This window comes from Carassius carassius, chromosome 50 (genome assembly GCF_963082965.1).
Source record: "Carassius carassius chromosome 50, fCarCar2.1, whole genome shotgun sequence".
Taxonomy (NCBI): domain Eukaryota; kingdom Metazoa; phylum Chordata; class Actinopteri; order Cypriniformes; family Cyprinidae; genus Carassius; species Carassius carassius.
In genome coordinates this window covers 1,513,499-1,534,899 of record NC_081804.1, presented here as the reverse complement: position 1 = coordinate 1,534,899, position 21,401 = coordinate 1,513,499, and the positions used below count along the sequence as shown (strand labels likewise).

The 21,401-nt window shown below is 34.9% G+C and overlaps 2 protein-coding genes across 4 annotated transcripts in view; both read left to right on the top strand.

The window, feature by feature from the left end:
* Positions 1–6,758, top strand: part of LOC132133178 (EF-hand calcium-binding domain-containing protein 4A-like) — a 7,902-nt gene extending 1,144 nt beyond the window's left edge. Inside the window, exons 2-10 of the mRNA XM_059545925.1 lie at positions 2,649–2,881; positions 2,954–3,065; positions 3,687–3,825; positions 3,903–4,049; positions 4,163–4,253; positions 5,544–5,639; positions 5,715–5,902; positions 6,198–6,269; positions 6,491–6,758. Coding sequence (XP_059401908.1) covers positions 2,651–2,881; positions 2,954–3,065; positions 3,687–3,825; positions 3,903–4,049; positions 4,163–4,253; positions 5,544–5,639; positions 5,715–5,902; positions 6,198–6,269; positions 6,491–6,635 — 1,221 coding nt within the window. The 5' untranslated portion in view covers positions 2,649–2,650 and the 3' untranslated portion in view covers positions 6,636–6,758. The remainder of the gene's footprint in view (positions 1–2,648; positions 2,882–2,953; positions 3,066–3,686; positions 3,826–3,902; positions 4,050–4,162; positions 4,254–5,543; positions 5,640–5,714; positions 5,903–6,197; positions 6,270–6,490) is intronic.
* Positions 6,759–10,252: 3,494 nt separating this feature from the next.
* Positions 10,253–20,465, top strand: LOC132133559 (CD151 antigen-like). 3 transcript variants are annotated; one of them, XR_009429171.1, is made up of 10 exons: positions 10,253–10,404; positions 12,781–12,865; positions 13,654–13,845; positions 15,908–15,982; positions 16,307–16,327; positions 16,666–16,770; positions 17,819–17,974; positions 19,661–19,747; positions 19,833–19,959; positions 19,993–20,465. XR_009429171.1 is itself a non-coding variant. In XM_059546436.1 (9 exons), exons 2-9 carry the CDS (start codon positions 12,782–12,784, stop codon positions 19,890–19,892), a joined length of 780 nt encoding a protein of 259 aa, XP_059402419.1. In that variant the 5' UTR covers positions 10,253–10,404; position 12,781; the 3' UTR covers positions 19,893–20,465. The 3 variants fall into 3 exon arrangements, 2 of the variants coding, with proteins under 2 accessions (XP_059402419.1, XP_059402420.1); XM_059546436.1 differs by having other exon boundaries at positions 19,833–20,465; XM_059546437.1 differs by lacking the exon at positions 16,307–16,327 and having other exon boundaries at positions 19,833–20,465.
* Positions 20,466–21,401: the final 936 nt, after the last annotated feature.

Below are 21,401 nucleotides of genomic sequence, written 5' to 3'. Positions count from 1 at the left end.
TTTTGTGTTACAACATTGGCCCTTAAACTTATTTAGGTTGCAGAATGTCATTGCAAATAACAAATTGTAAGAATGTCACTAAAGTAGATAACAAAATATGACACCAGCAGAATATTTTACGAAAAATTTCTTTGGTGTCATTTCCCTGAAAGCACATAATGAAGATATCTATTGACATCTGCAAGACATAATATTTAGACAGTTTGCTCATCTGCAATATGTGTATAGGACGCTTCCTATCAGACGGCAAACAGACGTTGTCTTTAAGCATCTGCTGTGTACAAACATCCGATAGACTGCTTTAAGATGTCAGTTTTTTACATTCTTTGTAAACCATTAACATCTTAAAATCATCTTCTATTTGACATCTGAAAGGAAACGTCCTATAGACATATTGTAGATGAGCTCTAAAAAACACGTCATGCAGATGTCAAATAGACGTCTCTGTGATGTACAGTATGTGTGCTATCAGGGCATCCTCCGACTTCCAGCTTCTGAGATTTATTTGTCTGCCAGTCACTGGACCCAGGATTTTATGTGTTTATCTCTTATTTCGTTGTCTGTCCACCCAGCTTATATAAACAGTGTAATAAAATATGAAAATCTAAAACCATGCAAATATGTTTGTGAATTCTTTTCCAGAAATCTTGTGAAATGTGTGTTCAGCAGCGTTTCTAAAATTGCATGATTCTCCCATTCAAGTAGATAGGACTTAGATGGCTGAAATAGCTGCTCGAAAAGATATTGCAAATGAACAGGTTTTACTTGAAAGTGATTTTGGCTATAAATGCAAATGTGTTGCTTGCGCTAAAGCAACCCGCCCTTTTCTTGGGATTTCATGCCTCCTTGTCAAAATCACATGCTAAACGGACATTTGTGGAGGAATGTAGGAAAGAAAAAGTAGCCATTCGTCTTATAAAAAACATACAAACATTATACCATCAGAATGATTTTGTAAATTGTAATACAGTTGAGCTGAAGTAATTGCATGATGTTTTATTTAAATGCCGGGTTGCTTGTGATACATCTTCTCCCCAGTTTTATATGATCTGAGCATTTTACTTTCCAGGCAGATATCACTGATTCAGATCAACTATAACCACACAGAGCTAATGTTCCGACCACAACCCAAACCATTAGGCAAATATTTTTAATGTTTCATATGAGCTGTGGTCATTTAATATGGAGGTATATTATTCACATGATAGAGAGAAACTCGTGATTACGAGTAAGAGCTCTCAATGCTGTTTTTGTAAACCCTAAAGTCTCTATTTGCATTTCTCTTTGTTTTTGCACACACACCCTCTCTGCCTGCACACACACACACACACACACACACACACACACACACACACACACACACACACACAGTCCTGTCACATGACTTCATCCTGTTTTGCAGTTAATATCCTGGAGACCTTTACAAATGCGAAATTCCCATGTTCTGAACATTATTTGGCCACTTTTAGAATATTTATTTTTACTAAAGAAGTGTCAGTTTTGACGTCTCCCAGCAGCCTTGGCTGATAATTGATTCTTCCTGAGACTAATTTAAAGAAGTACATACAGTAAACAACTCACACACTTAGATATAACCACTTTGTTACATCAAAATAAGACTTAAAGTGGCCTTTATGGAGTTTTTAGTGAGTAATCAGTAAATCTCTGTGTCTATGACTAATATTCACCGAGCTTTGATCTGAAAAAAATATTAATTAAATAATTTAAAGTTAACTTTTAAAAAGAATAGCTATAAAATATAAATAAAATATATTATTTAAAATGTAACTGCCTTGAGTTATTAATTTGGAATAAATGTAAAATGCTTAAAAACACTTCACTTGATAAGATTCATACTTGGCTTCTTCAGTTAAATTTGATTTGATTCATATATATATATATATGAAATAATGGAGAAATAGATGGATAGGATATGTATTGTAAAGACTTTTTATTGGATATCAATTACTGGCTCCTAGATATCAGCATTAATATCATGCTACTTCAGGCTGGACATTTACTGAAGGACCAGTTCTGTTTTCTTTAGTTTGCATGTAAAATCCCAAAACCATCCATGTGATCACCACTGCTACATAATATCAGCACAAACACAGATTCCCATGTGGAGAAATAACAGCCAGGGTTATAACGAGTGTCTCGGGTCATAAACAGATGGTTAATGATTATTTGTAATATATTATGTAAGAAGCAGGATATTACAGGATGTCTTTAGCTTATGCTATTAATGAAGCTGAGTTTAACCGATTAAATAAAGTCAGTGTTTAACTCTATCACAGTTTGAAGTGCAATAATATTAAAAAAATGCTAATGCTCTAACTAGCTACGACAACATATTTAGCATCAAGTAATTTTCCGTCCTTACTAAAAATGAAAATGCTGGGTCAAGCAACATTTAGAACATATTAAATGGTTAATAGGTAGGTATTTGCATCAGGATTTTGAGCCAATGAAGGCAGAAAAATACAGAAACCAAGTTTTGTTTTGTGTTGTCACTCTTGTGGTTATTTAGAGCAAGAACTATGAGATAAGATTGTGTCTTATCATGTTTTAACCTGGCTTGACCAGATAAGTGACATTTCTAACCAGCACCTTATTTACGTTCCTGTCCGTCCGCTCTCTTTCTGCAGTAATGTCCTGCTGGTTGAAGGACGGTGTGGTGTTGGAGGGGACAGGCAGTGGTCAGATGTCGCCCCGCTCCAGATTGCGAAGCCCCTTGCCGAGTCGGACGGCGAGATTACATTCATCTAATGATGTGACCTCTCCTGACTCAGACACACAGGACAGAATGAGCAAAGCTAAAGAGCTCTTTGAGCTCTGTGATAAGGAGAGGAAAGGATTCATCACCAACAGAGACATGCAGGTGAGACTGCACTGGACATATGATTTCTTTAGGAATGTGTTTAATGTGTCTCGTCATGTTTAAATCCACCAGTGGCTTCAGCAAGAGCTTCCTCTGTCTCATGAGCAGCTGGAATCAGTGTTTGAGAGTTTGGACAGAGACAGAAATGGTTACCTCACACCCCTCGAGTTCCACACGGGCCTAGGTTAGTGTGGATTAAAACTTCAGCATTTTATTTTTTACATATATATATATATATTATTTATATTTATTTTCTTTGTTTAGTTTGTTTTAATAAGTGTTTTATGCGCTTTTGTCATTGTTATTAGATTTTTCTCTTAAACTATTTCTATGTAGCTTTAATAAATTTTTATAAATTCAGTTTTAGTTTTACATTTATAAGTTAAATTTGTATTTTGATTAATATTTATATTTCATTTCAGCAATATTCTGTTTCCCAAAATTGGATGTTTAATAGATATATATCTGGACACAACTTTCTAAATTAAACATGGAATATAGTGTTGAAATGTTTCATGACATAATTCATACCATTTCACATACTATTTCTGAAAGTAGTGTGTGCTATATGTGTAGTACACTGTAAAAAAAAAAAAAAATCCGCAATTAGTTAAAACCTAAATATCCAGCTTAACTAAACTAAAGTTAACTAAACTTAAGTCAATCACAAACAGTTACTTTTTAAAGTTGAAATAACAAATTAATACTTGTTATGTTGAATTGTGGTAACTTATCGCAGCAATCCTTTTTTACAGTGTATGCATTAAGATATATGCCTACATTAAAATCTCTCGGTTTAAATCAGGAGAGCTTGTTGGTTCTGGGCCAGAGGAGAGATCGAGGAGCAGAGATGGAGAGATGGCTGGAGAAGAGAGAGTAGAGCCGATGGAGAACCGATTCACACATATCCTCATGGAGCTGGGAGCTGATAAACTCTTCAAAGAGTGAGTGAATACACACTGCTATGGTCACCACTGTGATAAGAGAACATGTAACGTGTGCTTGTCTGTCTGTGTGTTAGTCAGTGGGAGCTGTGTACTCTGTGGTGTGAGCTCCAGAGGGACAAACCTGAGCTGTTGGATGTTTTGGAGGAGGTTCTCTCCCACACTGTGTCTAATCTTCAGGACGCACTTAAAGAGAGAGACAATTTAGAACAGGCACTGCACAGGTCAGCCCTCGCCGAGGTCCTCAGGTCTCATTGCACTCCTTTTGTAAAATAAAAATGTATTTTTGTACGTCTTGAGATAAATGAAATGTGCTGGGTGTTTAAATGTCCTACAGGAGAGAGGAAGATCATGACAGAGTGGTTCGGTCCATGTATGAAGACATGGAGAGTCAGTTAAAAGAAGAGAGAGAGAAAAGACAAGCTCTGGTAAATACACTGTAAATATGAAGCTAGGCAAAACTTTAAGGGGAAATGTTATTTTAATTAGAGAACAGTGCTAGTATTAGATGAAATTATGATATTGTACATGGTGTTTATTATAGTGATGGTGATTATGGTAATGACAGATGATGGTGATAGTATTGTCTGTGTGATTTTGATACCGATGGTGGTGATAATGGTAATTATGATGGGTAATATGATTGTTTCTGGTGATTAAGATACTAGTGGTGATGATGGTGATCATATAGTTCATGGTGATTGTGATAGTAATGGTGTTGTTGATAATGATGACAGTGATCATCATGGTGATTATTCTGATAGGAATGTTAACAATGATATCGATGATGATTATTTTGTTCCTGGTTATTATGATGGTGATAATGCTGATTATGATGGGTAATATGATTGTTTCTGGTAATTAAGATACCAGTGGTGATGATGGTGATCCTGATGATGGTGATCATATAGGTGATTGTGATAGTAATGGCGATGTTGATAATGATAACAGTTATCATCATGGTGATTATTCCGATAGTAATGGTAAAAATTATATTGATGATGGTGATGATTATTTTGTTCCTGGTGATTAGGCAAGTAATGGTGATTATGATATTCCTGTGATGGGGATAATGGTTTTGTTCCTTGTAATTATGATCTCTCTGTAGATCATAGTGAATATGCTGATGGTATAGTCCATGGTGATTATGATAGTAATTATTATGATTAAACTGATAATGGTGATTATAATAATGGTATGGTGATTATGATGGGATAATGTGATTAAGATACCAATGGTGGTGATGGTGATTATGATGATGGCATCATATTGTTCTTGGTGATTATGATAAAAATAGTGATGATGGTGATCATGTAGTTTATGGTGATTGTGATAGTTATGTGATGTTGATAATATTGACAGTGATCATCATGGTGATTATTGTGATAGGAATGGTAACAATGATATCGATGATGGTAATGATTATTTTGTTCCTGGTTATTATGATGGTGATAATGGTGATTATGTTGGGATAATATGATTGTTTCTAGTGATTAAGATACCAGTGGTGATGATGGCAATTATATAGTTCATGGTGATTGCGATAAAGGTGATGATGGGGATTATGATGATGGTGACTTTGGTGATGACGACCATGCAATAATGATATTTATAACGGTGATAGTAGTAAATAAGATGTTAAAAATATTGATTATAGTAATGCGATTTTTCTAATGTCATATTTTGATGGTGTGATCTTGGTCTGCTCTGTGGTTAAGGACAGCATGAAGCAAGGAGTCAAGAAAGAGCAGTTATTGCAGGAGTTGCGTATGCGAGAACAAGAACTTGAGTTCACGCTCACCAAACAGAGAGAGGTACAGACTCATCAATATGTTTGGTTGATTAAACCAGCAGGATGATCTGTCTCACCTCACCTGTGTGCTGCTTAGTTGGAGAACAGGATTAACACTCTGAGCAGTGATCAAATTGACACTCGAGGGGAGAACCGCAGACTGCAGAACATCAACCAGCAGCTGCAGGATCAACTGGAGCAGAGCCGAGAGGAGCTTCAGCACGCTTTGAGCCAACTACAACAGCTACAGAACACCATCAAACAACAGCAGAGGGGCAAAGAGAGGTGGGCTTCATGCAAATACATTGTTGACCTTACTATTACTGCTAAACTCTTGGAAATATACAGAGAGGGGGTTGCAGGAATGCAGTAGATTTTGGGTTTCTCAAAGAAACTTTCAGTGAACTTTCTCCCCTATAACAAACTTTTGTATAATGGAAAGATTCTATGGATGTTAAAGGTTGTTCATGGAACCGAAAGAACTTTCAGTTTTTGAATGTAACGAACAAATAAACATAAGCTGTTATTTTCTGATAATATGCTTGTGAAGTTCTCACGTCGGACTGTTTCTCACTTACAGAGAAGTCCTGAAAGTGTCCCGAAACATGCAGAAGGAACGAGAAAGCCTCATGAGACAGCTGGATCTTCTCAGGTAGGGCGACACCTTTGAGTGTTCAAGAGTAGGTGTGTGTGTATTGCTCTTATCTGAAAGATAAGGCTGTAAGAACTGACCAATAAAAATGCATGAAGGTTTAAGATGTTTGATCGATCTTTAGTCCATCTCATTGACTACTAGATTTGTTATCTATATTCCAAGGCAGTAAAAGTCCTGTGAGGAGTAGCTTTGGAATTCTCTCTCCTTCTGTTTTGTAGAGACATGAACAAGCGTCTTCGGGATGATAAAGATGCCCAACAGACACAGAAGATGGTTAGTCAAAAACAGCCCTTCACTCCTTGCCCACCGTGCTGCTGTGTTCATGCCTTCTCACAGAGGGAGCGCTCTATTTACCCATATTAACCCTGCCTTTTCCCCATATAACATTACCCACAATGCATACTGCTAAATGTGAACATCTACATTCATCTGGATGTATTTCTGTGAGTTTCCATGAACCCATGTGTCTAAAGGAATTTGAACGTTTGTGGATGATGCCATCCACACCATCTTCTGGAATAATTACATTTTCCAGGTGCAGCTTTGGTTAGTTTATTTTTTTTTAGGAGAGCTTGTTCCATTCATCAGCCTTGAAGAGGAACACCTTATGTCCTGAAGGAAACCTTAAACTCAACGAAGACCTCGTGTGGAACATTTGAAACTGTTCTCCAATCAAACAAATCACATTTGGAGAAATGTTTTTCCTTGTTCGGTCTGTTACAGAAACAAGTGTGATTCCAAAAAAAAAAAGGTTATTTCTGTCTCAGAAGAGCCTTAATCACTTTATGCCCCTCATTTTTTTTTTACAAAGAAATTCAGTCAAAACATACCATAAATAGCGTTTAATTTACAGATTACATTTCAGTGCCTTGATATATATACCTCATAAACTCTGATTTCATACATTTGAATTTTATTTGTATTTGTAATTTAGTAGTTTCTTTTGAAATGAGCAGTTCTGTGCAATGACAGTTTACTTGTTCGGTCTCTGATTGATGCATCAAAAACAAAATGTAGATTGTGTTCCAATTTAATGTTGAACAAATGGATATGTTGTTAAATAAAAATGTTTATTCATCTTGATTCATGTCCTCATTTTGGATCATTTACATTCATGCACATACACACAAGCGCTGTTATTTCAAAACCAGTCTCAACCTATGTCACACATTTTACATAAAAAATCATCTTATATATATATATATATATATATATATATATATATATAAAGCGTTGCAAACACTTAAACAAGCACATCAGCTGAACCCAGTTTGGGTTCAAAATGTTCCATTTTCATTTTAATTAATTGTTTACGTTTTATTTTTATAATTTTATTATTATATTATTTCAAACTGTGTCTGTATATTTCTTTTAAAAAAGTTGTTTTAGTTATTTTATAACGTTATGTTCAACTTAAAGAAAATGAGAAATTATGCTTTGGAAACGAACTTTCAGTTAATATTTTTTATAATTTATTTTATTTCAATTAACGTTTATTTGGGATCAGTAGCAGGATTTATTTATTTTTGAGCAATGATAGAGAGCAGTTCTAAGGTTTAGCACATTTTATAATTCCTATGCATTTTTTAGTTGTATTAAACTAAATGTCCTATCCATTTTAAAGGCAGCTGATGGAAAACCCAGATGACGAGCCTGAGGATACAGACACAGATTCAAGTCCAAAACGACTCTCTATTGCTCTATAAGAGCCAGAAGAAGAAAAATACTATTTCACAACTGCTAATTAATCTTAGTATGGCTGTGTCTTGGATCCAAATGAGCCTTAGATATTTGCATGACACTAGATGACTCACTTTCTGTCAAAGAAACAGAAGCTGTTAGCCTTATTAGAAGTCTGTGTTTTTTTTTCTCTGTAACATCACAAATATTTCTCTTTCTCTCTCTCTCTCTCTCTCTCTCTCTCTCTCTCTCTCTATATATATATATATATATATATATATATATTATTGCTTAACATCTTTCCTTTTTGGCTAACATTACAAAGCTCATTTTTGAATTCATTTCTCAGTGACTACTCTATTTTCCAAAAAAAACAAAACCTAGGGTAAAACCTCACAGGTGAAGATATAAACTGCCTGGACTGGTTACACAGTAAGGCAGCATTACAATACAAGATGGCTCAGGGGGCGTGTCTAATTTTGCTAGGCAATAAGACAGACCTAGCAACCGCAGACAGGAGGGAGGTGACTAGAGCACATGACCCAGCTCATCATTTCCGATGATCTCAGTCATTTGCATGTGTCAGTGTTTGTTGTTAAGTATGTTGACAGCAGTAGCAAGCTGAGATCTATGAATGCAGTGCTATGACCCACCTGACCAGGGGGGTATTCCAGAAAGCAGGTTATGTGACATACCCGGGTATGTTTAAGAGTAAGTAAATGGATAACCTCAACTTTCGGTTCCAAAAACAGAGGTAACTTTCAGGTTATGTTAGTTGTCATAGCAACTCACTCTCTGAACATAACCTGCTCCAGAGCAGGTTATGATCCACGATTAGTTCACTTCAGCGAGCCTTCAGTGGGCGTGACAGATACCGCACAACATTATATAATATTAGAATATGAAATATAGCCTATTATATATATATATATATATATGTTAATGAGGAAGCGCTAATATAAGTAATAAATAAGGTAATATATTATTCTAATATGATTATTTCTTTTATTGGCATATATAAGAGTTATCTGTAAATTATGTATTAAGAGGTATGTATAAATTATAAAACACTATGACAAGGTAAGGTTTAACTTATATATATTTATATATTTTATTTATTATATGTTATATCTCACTGCATGGAGTGGCATTTTTCTATAATGTCTAAATTCTAAATCAAAATACATATCTGATATGACTTAATGTATAATTAGCATAAAACAAACAATATAATTCACATTCTCAAGTATTAAAGATTAAATGGAAAAAAATAAAAATGATTGCACCGCCATCAATTAGGTGGAGATATGCTCTAAGCATGTAAACAACTAATTAACAAAAGAAGAAGAAAGAAACAGCATGGCGCGTGTTTTCTTAGCGCCCGTTTCTATAGTGACTCGTCGATTCGTCGCTCTGTTGAGAATGTCTTGAGTCTTAACCAGGAACATACTCTGAGTTGAATTAACTTACTCCCGGACAAGTTATTGGAACCACATACCTCGAGTAAGCAAGGTTTGGGGTTAATCAACCGAGAGTTCAGGTTTTAGTTCACAGTAAGTTAACCCTGCTTTCTGGAATACCCCCCAGGTGTGAAACTGGATTAATCCTTTTCCAAAACAGCATAATAGAATAGAATACAATAGAATAGAATTACTATTTATTTATTGCTTAAGCAATTAAATTGATTACATTTAATTGTACTTTATTTAACTTTAATTTAATAAATCTTTTTTTTTGTCTGGACGTCCCAGCCAAAAGAGTGCGCTGCTGCAAAAAAGACAATTTAGCGAAGACTTCTCTCATGAATATTAATTACGTCGTTTGACGCTCAAAGAATTTAAACAAATGTATTAATATTGATAGACTGAAGATACTCGGAGTGGATAATCTGACTCTGCACGTCGTACAGCTAAATTAATAATACATTTCAGCAAGGTATAAAACTGTAAAAGATTATAAACACACACTTGAACAGTTATATTATAATTCTAACACCACACACTCCAACTAGCGTGTGAATCTTGTTTATACACAAATAATGTTAAAAAGTATGGCCTGCATATGTATTTTTATGATAATTATTAGAATTATTAGTGGACTTGGTCAAGAAATGTAATTTTTTGAAACACAAAATTGATGTTATGTTTACAGTAACTGTTTTCTATGTAAATACTGTATATAAACCATAGACTGTATGATATAAACAGTGTATCAGTTGTTTGTTTTCGGGACTGGAGCCATAAATGTTACTTGTTCTACAGCGCCATCTCTCTGCGTTCTGTGTCATTACTGCAGTGCGTAGTTTAGCGTGAACGCGTTGCGCGTTCCCTGACGCGCGCGCACGAGCGAGAAATGACCAAAACAGACGCGGGGCAGAAGGAAAAGCGGACTCTCTAACATAATTAAAAAAATACGATCTACAGCGGGACATTCATTCACTCACGTCCTTCAGGTGGGTGCGTTATTTTAAACACGAACTTCTTTTATTCTTTTGATATCGTTTGCAGCTCATAAATGGGCAGCGTTTGTGTTATGTATGAAATGTATGTATGAAAGCTAATTACATTTTTGTTTTTAACAGCAATTTATAACTAAAGTAGCCTACTTTTTTATAAACTGTTTTTTTATCTCTTTGAAGACTTTTAAATCATATTTGTTTGAACTTAATAAACTAATGTTGCACTTTATAATTAGAGTTCTGTAGTTTGATACATGCAGGGAACGGATCTGTAATAAATGCCTCAGATTCTTCAGATGTGCTTGAAAATGAACCAGGAGACATGAACACTATCCAGCCAGTGATATTTACAATATAAGACACTGATATTGTAAAAAAAAAAAAAAATGGTATTGTAAGTAAAATATGGTAACCAGATTGTCCATTAAGACAAATTTGGCTGCTCAAAAGAAACTTATAAGCTAAAATAAAAAGGTTTATTTGCTTACACCTACATATTGGTTCAAGCAAATAACCATTTTAAGAAAATCAAGTAATTAAAAACTGTTATAGGCCTTTATAACTGAAAAAAAAAGAATATTATTTGCTATTTATTTACTGTCAGCAGCATGTCCCAAAACAGGCAGGTGTACAAACACACCCCTCAGTGTGAGTTGAGTCACAGTGCAGACGTGTTTGTGTGAGTCAGCTGCTGCTGGAGTTATATCTGCTCACGCAGGGCTCAGGGTGAAGTTACAGTAGTAACATATTTCTCCATCTCTCTGTGAGTCACTCATTCTGTCGCTGTACAGAGAGAGGATTCGGAAATTAACACAAACCTCAGACTCTCTGTATATTGCAACTCATTTGATTATTTCACCCCCAAAATAAAATAAAACAATATTTGTCATATAGAAGCATAATTTTTATATTTATACTGTTCAAAAGTTTAGGTCAGTAAGATATACGTTAAATCAATCAAACGTGTCAGTTAAGACACTTCACATAAATGCTGTTCTTTTGAACTTTCTATTCATCAAAGAATCCTGAAAAAATGTAGCATGGTTTCCACAAAAAAAAAAAAAAATTGAGGCAGCAGCATAACTGATTTAATAAGAAAAGTTTCTTCAATATATATATATATATATATATATATATATATAAACAGTAAGTCATGGCAACTTGGGTTTTTACATTATTTAACTCATCAACTCATCATATTTAACATTGTTGTGTTATATAAAATTCAACTTTCAAAGTCAGTTTAATGTAATTTAAGTAAAAAATACCTGTACAACAATAATTTTTTACAGAACTTTAAAAAGTTGAAATAGGAGGACATTTATTTGAATGATTTCAAAAGGATCATGTGACATTGAAGCCTTAACATTTTAAATATAATAAAAATGTATAATAAATGTATAAATTATAAATAATAGATGCAACGACGATTTCCATTTTTTTCCTTCTTTTTAGTAAGTGTGACCTGCCGATACAGATTTTTCTCAATTCAGATTTTCTTTCTAAGAACTGTAATTAACAGCATATATAGATGACTGTCTGAATGAGTGAGTCATTTAGTCATTCATTCAACCGAATCGTTCAATTGACTGATTCATTCAGAAACGAGACAGGTCTTTATGAATCTGTTACTGAATCACTGACTCACTCGATTCGTTCAAAACCATGGATTTATTTAGAAACAAAACGCCACTGTGTTGCACGGTTTTGCTGTGGCTTTGATTGGAACTATTTTTGTTTGTGAAATTGAGTACAGTAATAACACTGTCCTATATTTTGTATAAAGTGTAAGTCACATATAACTACTATTATATAAAATCAGTGTCACATTGCATATATATATATATATATATATATTATTATTATTATTATTATTATTATTTTTCCTCATTACTACATTACCACATTTTCTTTGGAGTTGTTTTTAATTAGAATCAAGGACACAGCTTGAGTTTTTCACGTGTCATGTGAACTTTTGCTCTCTTTTTTCTTAAGAATAAGCTCTTTAGCAGCAAACAACTTTATAAATCAGAAGCTATGTTATTTAACAGTCTCTGTGCAGCAGGGTGGTTCAAATGGCATCAGAACATTAAATTGCTCAAAATTTAAATAGCTTGAATTATTACAAATCTGACAATATGATTTTGGGATTAAACAAGACCTGCACATGTTCTTCACCCTATAACCATAATTCACTGAGCTTTGTCTCACAAATGTCAGTTCTGTAAGTAAGGGTTAGTTCTGTCCAATCGTTCTGTAGTAGATAAAAACCAGCCTCTCGGGGGATGTTAAGCTGGATTCATGGTTTTCTTCAGACCTGTCAAGTGGATGCCATCTTAAAAGAGTTTGTACAATCTATTACTGTTTCAGGATGGCAGATGCTGAGGGAAAAACCAATACCTGCGGGACAATATGCCTCAAATACCTTCTGTTCATCTTCAGTCTTTTCTTTTGGGTGAGTTTGTACTTTGTTTTGATCTTGGTTAGTCTGAGGAGCTGCCATATCTATTAATAAACCAGTCTAAAGTGGTTTACGGTTCATTTAGCTGGTATAACCAGCCTGACTGGACGGTAAACTAGTTTAGGCTGCTTTATCTGGTCTTCCAAGAAGGCCAAACTAGTGTTTATCTAGTCTCAACCTGAACAGCTGACAGATACCGAAATCCCCCTGAAACCATCAAACCAGACCAGCTTGACCACAGAAAACCAGTTTAATAGCAATGTTATTTTTATCATTTATATTTATTTATATACTTTTATAGTATTGATTAATATTTTAAATGAGCTTTTATAATTTATTTTAATTTTTATATTGTTTTAGTAATTTTTTGTTATTTGCTTTTGTGATTTCTATTAGTTTTTGTGAAATAATTTTCTTTTTCCTTTTTAGTTTTAGTGAATTTCCTACTTCAACTTCGTCATTTTATAAATAATTTTTTAAAGTTTAATTTAATTTTTTTTTATCTAATATTTTTATTGGTTATATCATTTCTATTTTGATTCTATTATTTTAAGTAGTTTTAGTTTCTGTTAATTACAGCAACTATAGGCTGGTTTAAGCTGATTATTATTATTATTATTTTTATTTTTTTGTCCAGATGTATTTGAAAAGAAAATTCCACTGTTTGCCTTTCTAAAGATGCCCAAATTTGACACAAAGCAGCAAATCTAACAACATCAAGAAATACTGGTAACTTCTGCTTCAGAAAGAGCCAGTGATATGACTGTACCTTGTCCTCCAAGCTGGCAGGGGGCGCTGTGATGGCTGTGGGAACATGGACTCTGGTGGATAAAAGTGACTACATCAGCCTTCTGTCCTCCAACACCTACTCAGCCGCGGCCTTCATCCTGATTGGCTCGGGGGCCGTCGTCATGCTCACTGGGATACTTGGCTGCTGTGCCACCATCAGGGAACAAAGAGGTCTTCTCAGAGTGGTGAGAGAGCATTATGGGTAACTTTACAACTGATAGCAGACACATGTCCATTAGCTACAACTACGATTCAAAGGTATCTTGTGTGGTTGTGAAAGTGAGTTTTTAAAAAATTTCTGGGTTATTACTTACTGAGTCAAAACATACCAAACCCAGGCAAAAAAAGTATATAAAAAAGGTTTCATTTTTATAATATGTTAGTTTGTTTAACTCACCCTAAATAGTGTTGCTTGACTAAGAAATCACCACCAACACAAAAAGCTATTTGAACAAAGTCTTGGTCTTATAAATGTTTTGGATTAATCATCTAAAATGTGCAGCCTGTGAAAAAATCAACACAGAAACCTCAAGCAGACCTTTTGAGTGGAATCTTATGAGTAATGGACAAAGAAGACAGTGTAAACACTGGATTACAGAAGCCGTGTAGATTCCTGCACACAGAAGCCAGGAATTAATCTGGGAACACGCTGTCACATAACATGACTTTTTTTGTGCTTTCTAAATGAGTTTGATGGTGCTCATGTGTGTGTCTCTTAGTTGTCTCAAAGCTGTCAACATATCTGATTTAAATAAAGACATGTGTAGCTTTAAGAGGTCAGATTTAGAAACTTGAGTCATAACTGAGGAATGACGGCCAGCAGAGAGAGAGAGAAAGAGAGAGATTCCAGAATAGAGGAGTGAATGGAGAGTGGTGGGCACAGAAAACAGAGGGAAAATACAGAACAAATACAGGCTGAGAGAAGAATAAACAGAGCTTTTATCGTTTATCAGCTGTGTATCAGATGCCATTCATTCTCATTTTCAACAGCTGATGAAAGTTCTTAAAGGGGCAGTTCACCCAAAAATGAAAATTCTGTTATTTACTCATCCTCATGTCGTTCCAAACCCCGTAAGCCTCTGTTCATCTTCTGAACACAATTGAAGATATTTTTAATGCAATCCGAGAGATTTCTGTTTGTCCATTGACAGTCTACACAACTACCACTTTAACGCTTGAAAAAGTTATAAAGAGATGGTATAACTAATCTATATTTATATTTAGTGATTTAATCCAGGGAGACTTGATCGCTTTATATGATGAGCAGATTTATTTTAAGGGTTTTATGCACATTGATTAGCAAACATAAACAGAAGCTCAACTGCGAGAACAAACTTTATCGGTTATTAATTATTATTGGAATTAATGATGTGAGCATCGATAAGTGTTTATATGTAAACAAAAGCTTAAATAAATCTGTTCATCATATAAAGTGATTGAGTCTTTTCAGAAAATTTGGACTAAACCGGCTCTCAGTTCATATGGATTCATTTTATGATCTCTTTATGAACTTTTTGAAGCGTCAAAGTGATATTTGTGCAAACCTTCAGTGGAGGGACAGAAATTTCTCCGATTTAATTTAAAATATCTTCATTCGTGTTCTGAAGATGAATGAAAGTCTTACGGGTTTAGAATGACATGAGGGTGAGTAAATGAAGGAATTTCCATTTGCATCTCATTAAAGGAGCTATGTAGAGGTTTTTACTTTAAAAGAAATCTATATATGTATAAGCCAACCATGATTTAAAAAAAGAATGACACCTCGACTGTCCACCACGGTTGTCTCTATCATCCTGTAGGCTCAATTGTGTCTGGAGGAGTCGGGCCCGAATTGGCGCGAAAATTCACAAAATGTGACGTCATGCGCGTTCTTGTCTACTTGGGCTTACAACCGTACGGCAAGCCAGCCATTATAGTAAGCAGCGGCAATAGTGTTTTCAAATGGACTCTGCGGATTGGAAAGAAGCGACCAGCCTCCAGCACAATTCAGACACCCACGGACACTCCTCGAAGTAAAAAAAAAAAAAAGAGCGTGCGCACTGAGAACGAGCATGAGACTGGCTGCAGTTCCTCTAACGGCCACTGGTGTCAGTAACGGTTAGAAATTTCAGAACCTACGCAATGCTCCTTTAAAGCAACAGTCATACAAAAATTAAATATTTAATTTTAAAATATTTATTTACTCACACTCAAACCTACAGTCCGAATACATATCACTGGAACTCGTTTTCTGTTTTATCTCTACAGTTCTTCGTCCTGTTGTTATTAATCTTCCTACTGGAGATCACAGCTGGATTTCTGGCTTATGTCTATTATCAAGAGGTAAACTCACATCAGGATGAGGAATAAATGCTGTTTTTCTGTTCTGTTTAATTTGGGATGAATACTCTCATCTTGTTTTTTTTTCTGTACCCTTTATGTATGCATGTAAATAACAACTTGATGAACATGGTTGCAACATTGCCATGAATATCATTGGAATGTCATGTGACATCACATTAGGTTTTACTTTAACCGTAAGACTCCTCAGATTAGCATTAAACCCACATACACATGTTGAATGTTGTATGTTTGCACGCTCTCCATCCACTTTCCTGCTTTTCTGTCTTTATGAAACCCTTTGTCTTCTTCCTCCTCTTCCTCCAGTGTTTTCCTCTCTGCTACCAGGTAAACAACTACATAGACCAAAAATCAGCTAAAGTTGCACATGTGTGGCTTAAGTTTGTCATTATTTACTCATTCTCATTTCATTCCAAGTCAGTATGCTGTTATTTTTTCCAATGCACACTGAAGGTTACATGAACATTCTTCCGTGTTCTAAGGAAACAAATAACATCATGTTTTGAACGATATGAGGGTGAGTAATTAATTTGGAACGTTTCCTTTAATATATGAGCTTTTACTTTGTATCTGTGAATGAAAACAGACTTCCACAGCACTATTATATACAGAGAATGATTTATAGATATAGATCTGTAGTCTGATGAATTTATCTGTGATTGCAGCTGAACGCTGAGCTCAGAGCCGATCTGAAAGAGAAGATGGTGCAAAACTACCAGCAGCCTGGACAAGAGCACATCACTAGAGCCATTGACAACCTACAGCAAGACGTAAGATCCATCCATCCATCTCTATAGTGCTGGGTAGTAACTGATCACATGTAATTGGATTGCATAATCAGATTCCAAAAATGAAGTACTTGTAATTAGATTACATATTAAAATACTCGTAATCAGACACAGTTACTTGATTTATTGATTACATGATTAGATATTATTCATGCACAGTCTTTGGAAGGCTTTAAAACAAAGTAAAATGCACAAATTCACGTTATTTCTTATGCACATGTACTGCAGGGATTCCCAGACTTTCTTGTCAGCCAAACCTCTTTCAAGTAATATTTTTACTTTTAGTTGCATATTTGCATGTACACGGTTTTCAAACATTGGTAAATGGTCGCATGCAGGTAAACATATAAAATATTTTATTTTGTGATCAACTTTTTATTTTTTATATCAACATCCATCCAAACCAAACATATAAAATATGTAAAAAAAAAAATGTGGTAGATTTTTTTTATTGTTATTTTAAAATTATGTACTTTCATTTAAAATGTTTATGTTTTAATTCATTATTAGCATTTCATTAAACTAACCAACCCCCTGCGGATCCTTCATGAACGCCAGAAACCATGACATAATGCACTTCATGTTGTTAATAACAGCGAATGGAATATATTTTCATTCTCTTTGTATTTTTATATTTGTATGGTACAATATTATCCAATTTAAATCATTGTGATTAACTCACAAGTAATCTAAAAGTAGTCAGAAATGTGTAATCATACGGATCAGATTTCTAGCTACAATTTTTATCAAGCAATTTTGATTCAGTAATGAACTACAATTTCTATGTGATTTATCCAGCAGTGTCTTTCTGTAATTCTGTCTAGCCTAAATACTTGACAACTGTCTTAGGAACATTTAATACTTTCAAGCTGCTTCTAACATTTAAGACAAGACTTTATCAATTCCACAATCTAGTCATGCATGTTTCAGTTTTCAAAAGCTTTGAAGTTTGTCTATATCATAACAAGAGAAGGCTCCTGATATCAGACAGCACTGGCCCATGGTAATGAACTCTGTTGTCGTTGTGCAGCTGAAGTGTTGTGGCAGTAACAGCTCAGCAGACTGGAGGGAAGGAGCCTGGATTCAGATCTCTGGCGACAGACGCCTGGTGCCCGACAGCTGCTGTAAGACCCCCACAGTGGGCTGTGGACTCAGAGACCACCCATCCAACATCTACAAAGTGGAGGTACATTCAGATGACCGACCTTTTTTTTTTTTTTTTAGCTCATGCATTTCTCAAATTGTTCACTTAAGACAAAAAGCTCAGGTAATTATGCATTGGAAGAAGTTCATATTGCATACAGTCGTGATCAAAAGTTTTGAGATTTACATAATTATTGGAAATTGGAAAGTTGCTGCTTAAGTTTTTAAAATAGCAATTTGCATATACTCCAGAATGTTATGAAGAGTGATCAGATGAATTGCATAGTCCTTCTTTGCCATGAAAATTAACTTAATCCCAAAAAAACCTTTCCACTGCATTTCATTGCTGTCATTAAAGGACCTGCTGAGATCATTTCAGGAATCGTCTTGTTAACTCAGGTGAGAATGTTGACGAGCACAAGGCTGGAGATCATTATGTCAGGCTAATTGGGTTAGAATGGCAGACTTGACATGTTAAAAGGAGGGTGATGCTTGAAATCATTGTTCTTCCATTGTTAACCATGGTGACCTGCAAAGAAAGGTGTGCAGCCATCATTGCGTTACATAAAAATGGCTTCACAGGCAAGGATATTGTTGCTACTAAGATTGCACCTAAATCAACAATTTATAGGATCATCAAGAACTTCAAGGAAAGTGGTTCAATTCTTGTAAAGAAGGCTTCAGGGCGTCCAAGAAAGTCCAGCAAGCGCCAGGATGGTCTCCTAAAGAGGATTGAGCTGCGGGATCGGAGTGGCACCAGTGCAGAGCTTGCTCAGGAATGGCAGCAGGCAGGTGTGAGCGCATCTGCACGCACAGTGAGGACAAGACTTTTGGAAGATGGCCTGGTGTCAAGAAGGGCAGCAAAGAAGCCACTTCTCTCCAAAAAAAACCATCAGGGACAGATTGATCTTCTGCAGAAAGTATAGTGAATGGACTGCTGAGGACTGGGGCAAAGTCATATTCTCAGATGAAGCCCCTTTCCGATTGTTTGAGGCATCTGGAAAAAGGCTTGTCCGGAGAAGAAAAGGTGAGCGCTACCATCAGTCCTGTGTCATGCCAACAGTAAAGCATCCTGACACCATTCATGTGTGGGGTTGCTTCTCATCCAAGGGAGTGGGCTCACTCACAATTCTGCCCAAAAACACAGCCATGAATAAAGAATGGTACCAAAACACCCTCCAACAGCAACTTCTTCCAACAATCCAACAACAGTTTGGTGAAGAACAATGCATTTTCCAGCACGATGGAGCACTGTGTCATAAGGCAAAAGTGATAACTAAGTGGCTCGGGGACCAGAATGTTGAAATTTTGGGTCCATGGCCTGGAAACTCCCCAGATCTTAATCCCATTGAGAACTTGTGGTCAATCCTCAAGAGGCGGGTGGACAAACAAAAACCCACTAATTCTGACAAACTCCAAGAAGTGATTATGAAAGAATGGGTTGCTATCAGTCAGGATTTGGCCCAGAAGTTGATTGAGAGCATGCCCAGTCGAATTGCAGAGGTCCTGAAAAAGAAGGGCCAACACTGCAAATACTGACTCTTTGCATAAATGTCATGTAATTGTCGATAAAAGCCTTTGAAACGTATGAAGTGCTTGTAATTATATTTCAGTACATCCCAGAAACAACTGAAACAAAGATCTAAAAGCAGTTTAGCAGCAAACTTTTTGAAAACTAATATTTATGTAATTCTCAAAACTTTTGGCCACAACTGTACATCTTTCTTAGGGAGGTTGCATATCCAAACTAGAGGAGTTTATTCTTCAGCATCTGATCATTTTGGGCTCAGTGGGTCTTGGGATTGCATTGATTCAGGTGAGCAGCTCTGTGAATATCTCTCTTATTTGTTTTTGTTGTCGTATTGTAGATTCTAACCTTCGCTCTTCTCTGTCTGTTCTAGATTGTAGGGATGATTTTTACCTGCTGCTTGTATCAAAGTTTAAAAGAAGAAGTATACTGAAGTAGATACTTATTCACACCAATAGCAAATAAGCCTTCCTGCTGTCTGCATTACTGTTTGATTTGATGTTGTGTGACATGAATATATCACAGTAATGCAGGATGACAGGTCAATATGACTTGGCTACAGGACAGTCCTTGTGGAAAGGGAACTTTATTTTGTTTTGGTTTAAGCAAAGGTTTTTAAAAGCAGTAGGTTTCATTTTTTTTTTTTTTTTTTGCAGTACAATTAATAAATTTTCTGAGTTCTGACAGTGCCTTCAAATACATACAGAATTGATCTTTCAGTATTAAAATGGGTTGTAATCTTTGTTATTGGTTTATATGACAGACAAGACATTTTTACATGCATTGCATGTAACATTTGTTCTATTAATAAAACATTAATTTATTTTCATCAAGTGGAAGTAAATATTCAAGGCATTCACAGTGTCTGTAGATTTTCTATAACCAAAGGTGATTAATAAAACAATTGTGGTAAAATGTGCATACCATTTGTACTGTACATATGCAAATAGGAGCTACTTACAAAGTAACTTAAAAGTTTTACCAGGCAATGAAAACAATGATCTGAGTTTGTCATAAATTCAATAAACTTAAGACATTTCTATTTTACTAGGTTATTATTGGCATTAGTATTGCCATTATTGCTTGTTAATGGTCGGTCTTTATAAACAAAGTAAAACAGTCCATCTGGTGATATAAAGCATCTATAATGACATCTAAACCTATATGTCTGATTGTGGCCAGAGTAAAACTCAAAACATCCCATCATGAACATGAATATTTAAAGAAAGGTAATCAGATTTCTGAAATGGGAACCGGGACATTTTCTTTATGAGTGGGTGTTCAAAATATAATTGAAGTCCTTTTCCTTTAAGTCCTCAACCTTTATTATCAGTGAATAAAATTAATATAATAATATTTAAACAATTAAATAAAAAAAACAAGACAGTAAATTTTTGTGTTTTTGTTTTTAATGTTTCATTTGTTGTAAATTCCATATACTGTTACTGTAATTAATAATTATGATGATGTAATTAAAACTTATGGTAAAACTTATATATATACATATATATATATATATATATATATATATAAGCATTTTCTAATGGATGAATCATTGCAACTTTTCAATTTAAATTTTGAAATGTTATTTAACGTTGGTGCTTTTGGAAATGGATATTTGCTATCCCTAATTAAGCTAATTATCTAACATTCTTTTAAAAACTATATATATATATATATTCATTCTTATATATATATATATATTTTTTTTTATATATATATATATATTCATTCTCTATTTAATGTCCAAACATTTTCTGTGCTGCCTCTTTAATATTATGGTTTGCAAAAGCCGAAAACCAAATCTGTCCCTTAAATTGTATTCCTGAAAAATAAAATAAGTTGCATTATAATGTGGATTTACTGTCAAGGATGCACACGATAACAGACGTTATTAAAAATAATTTTATTGGCATGCTCAACAACAGTCCTGTCATAAATA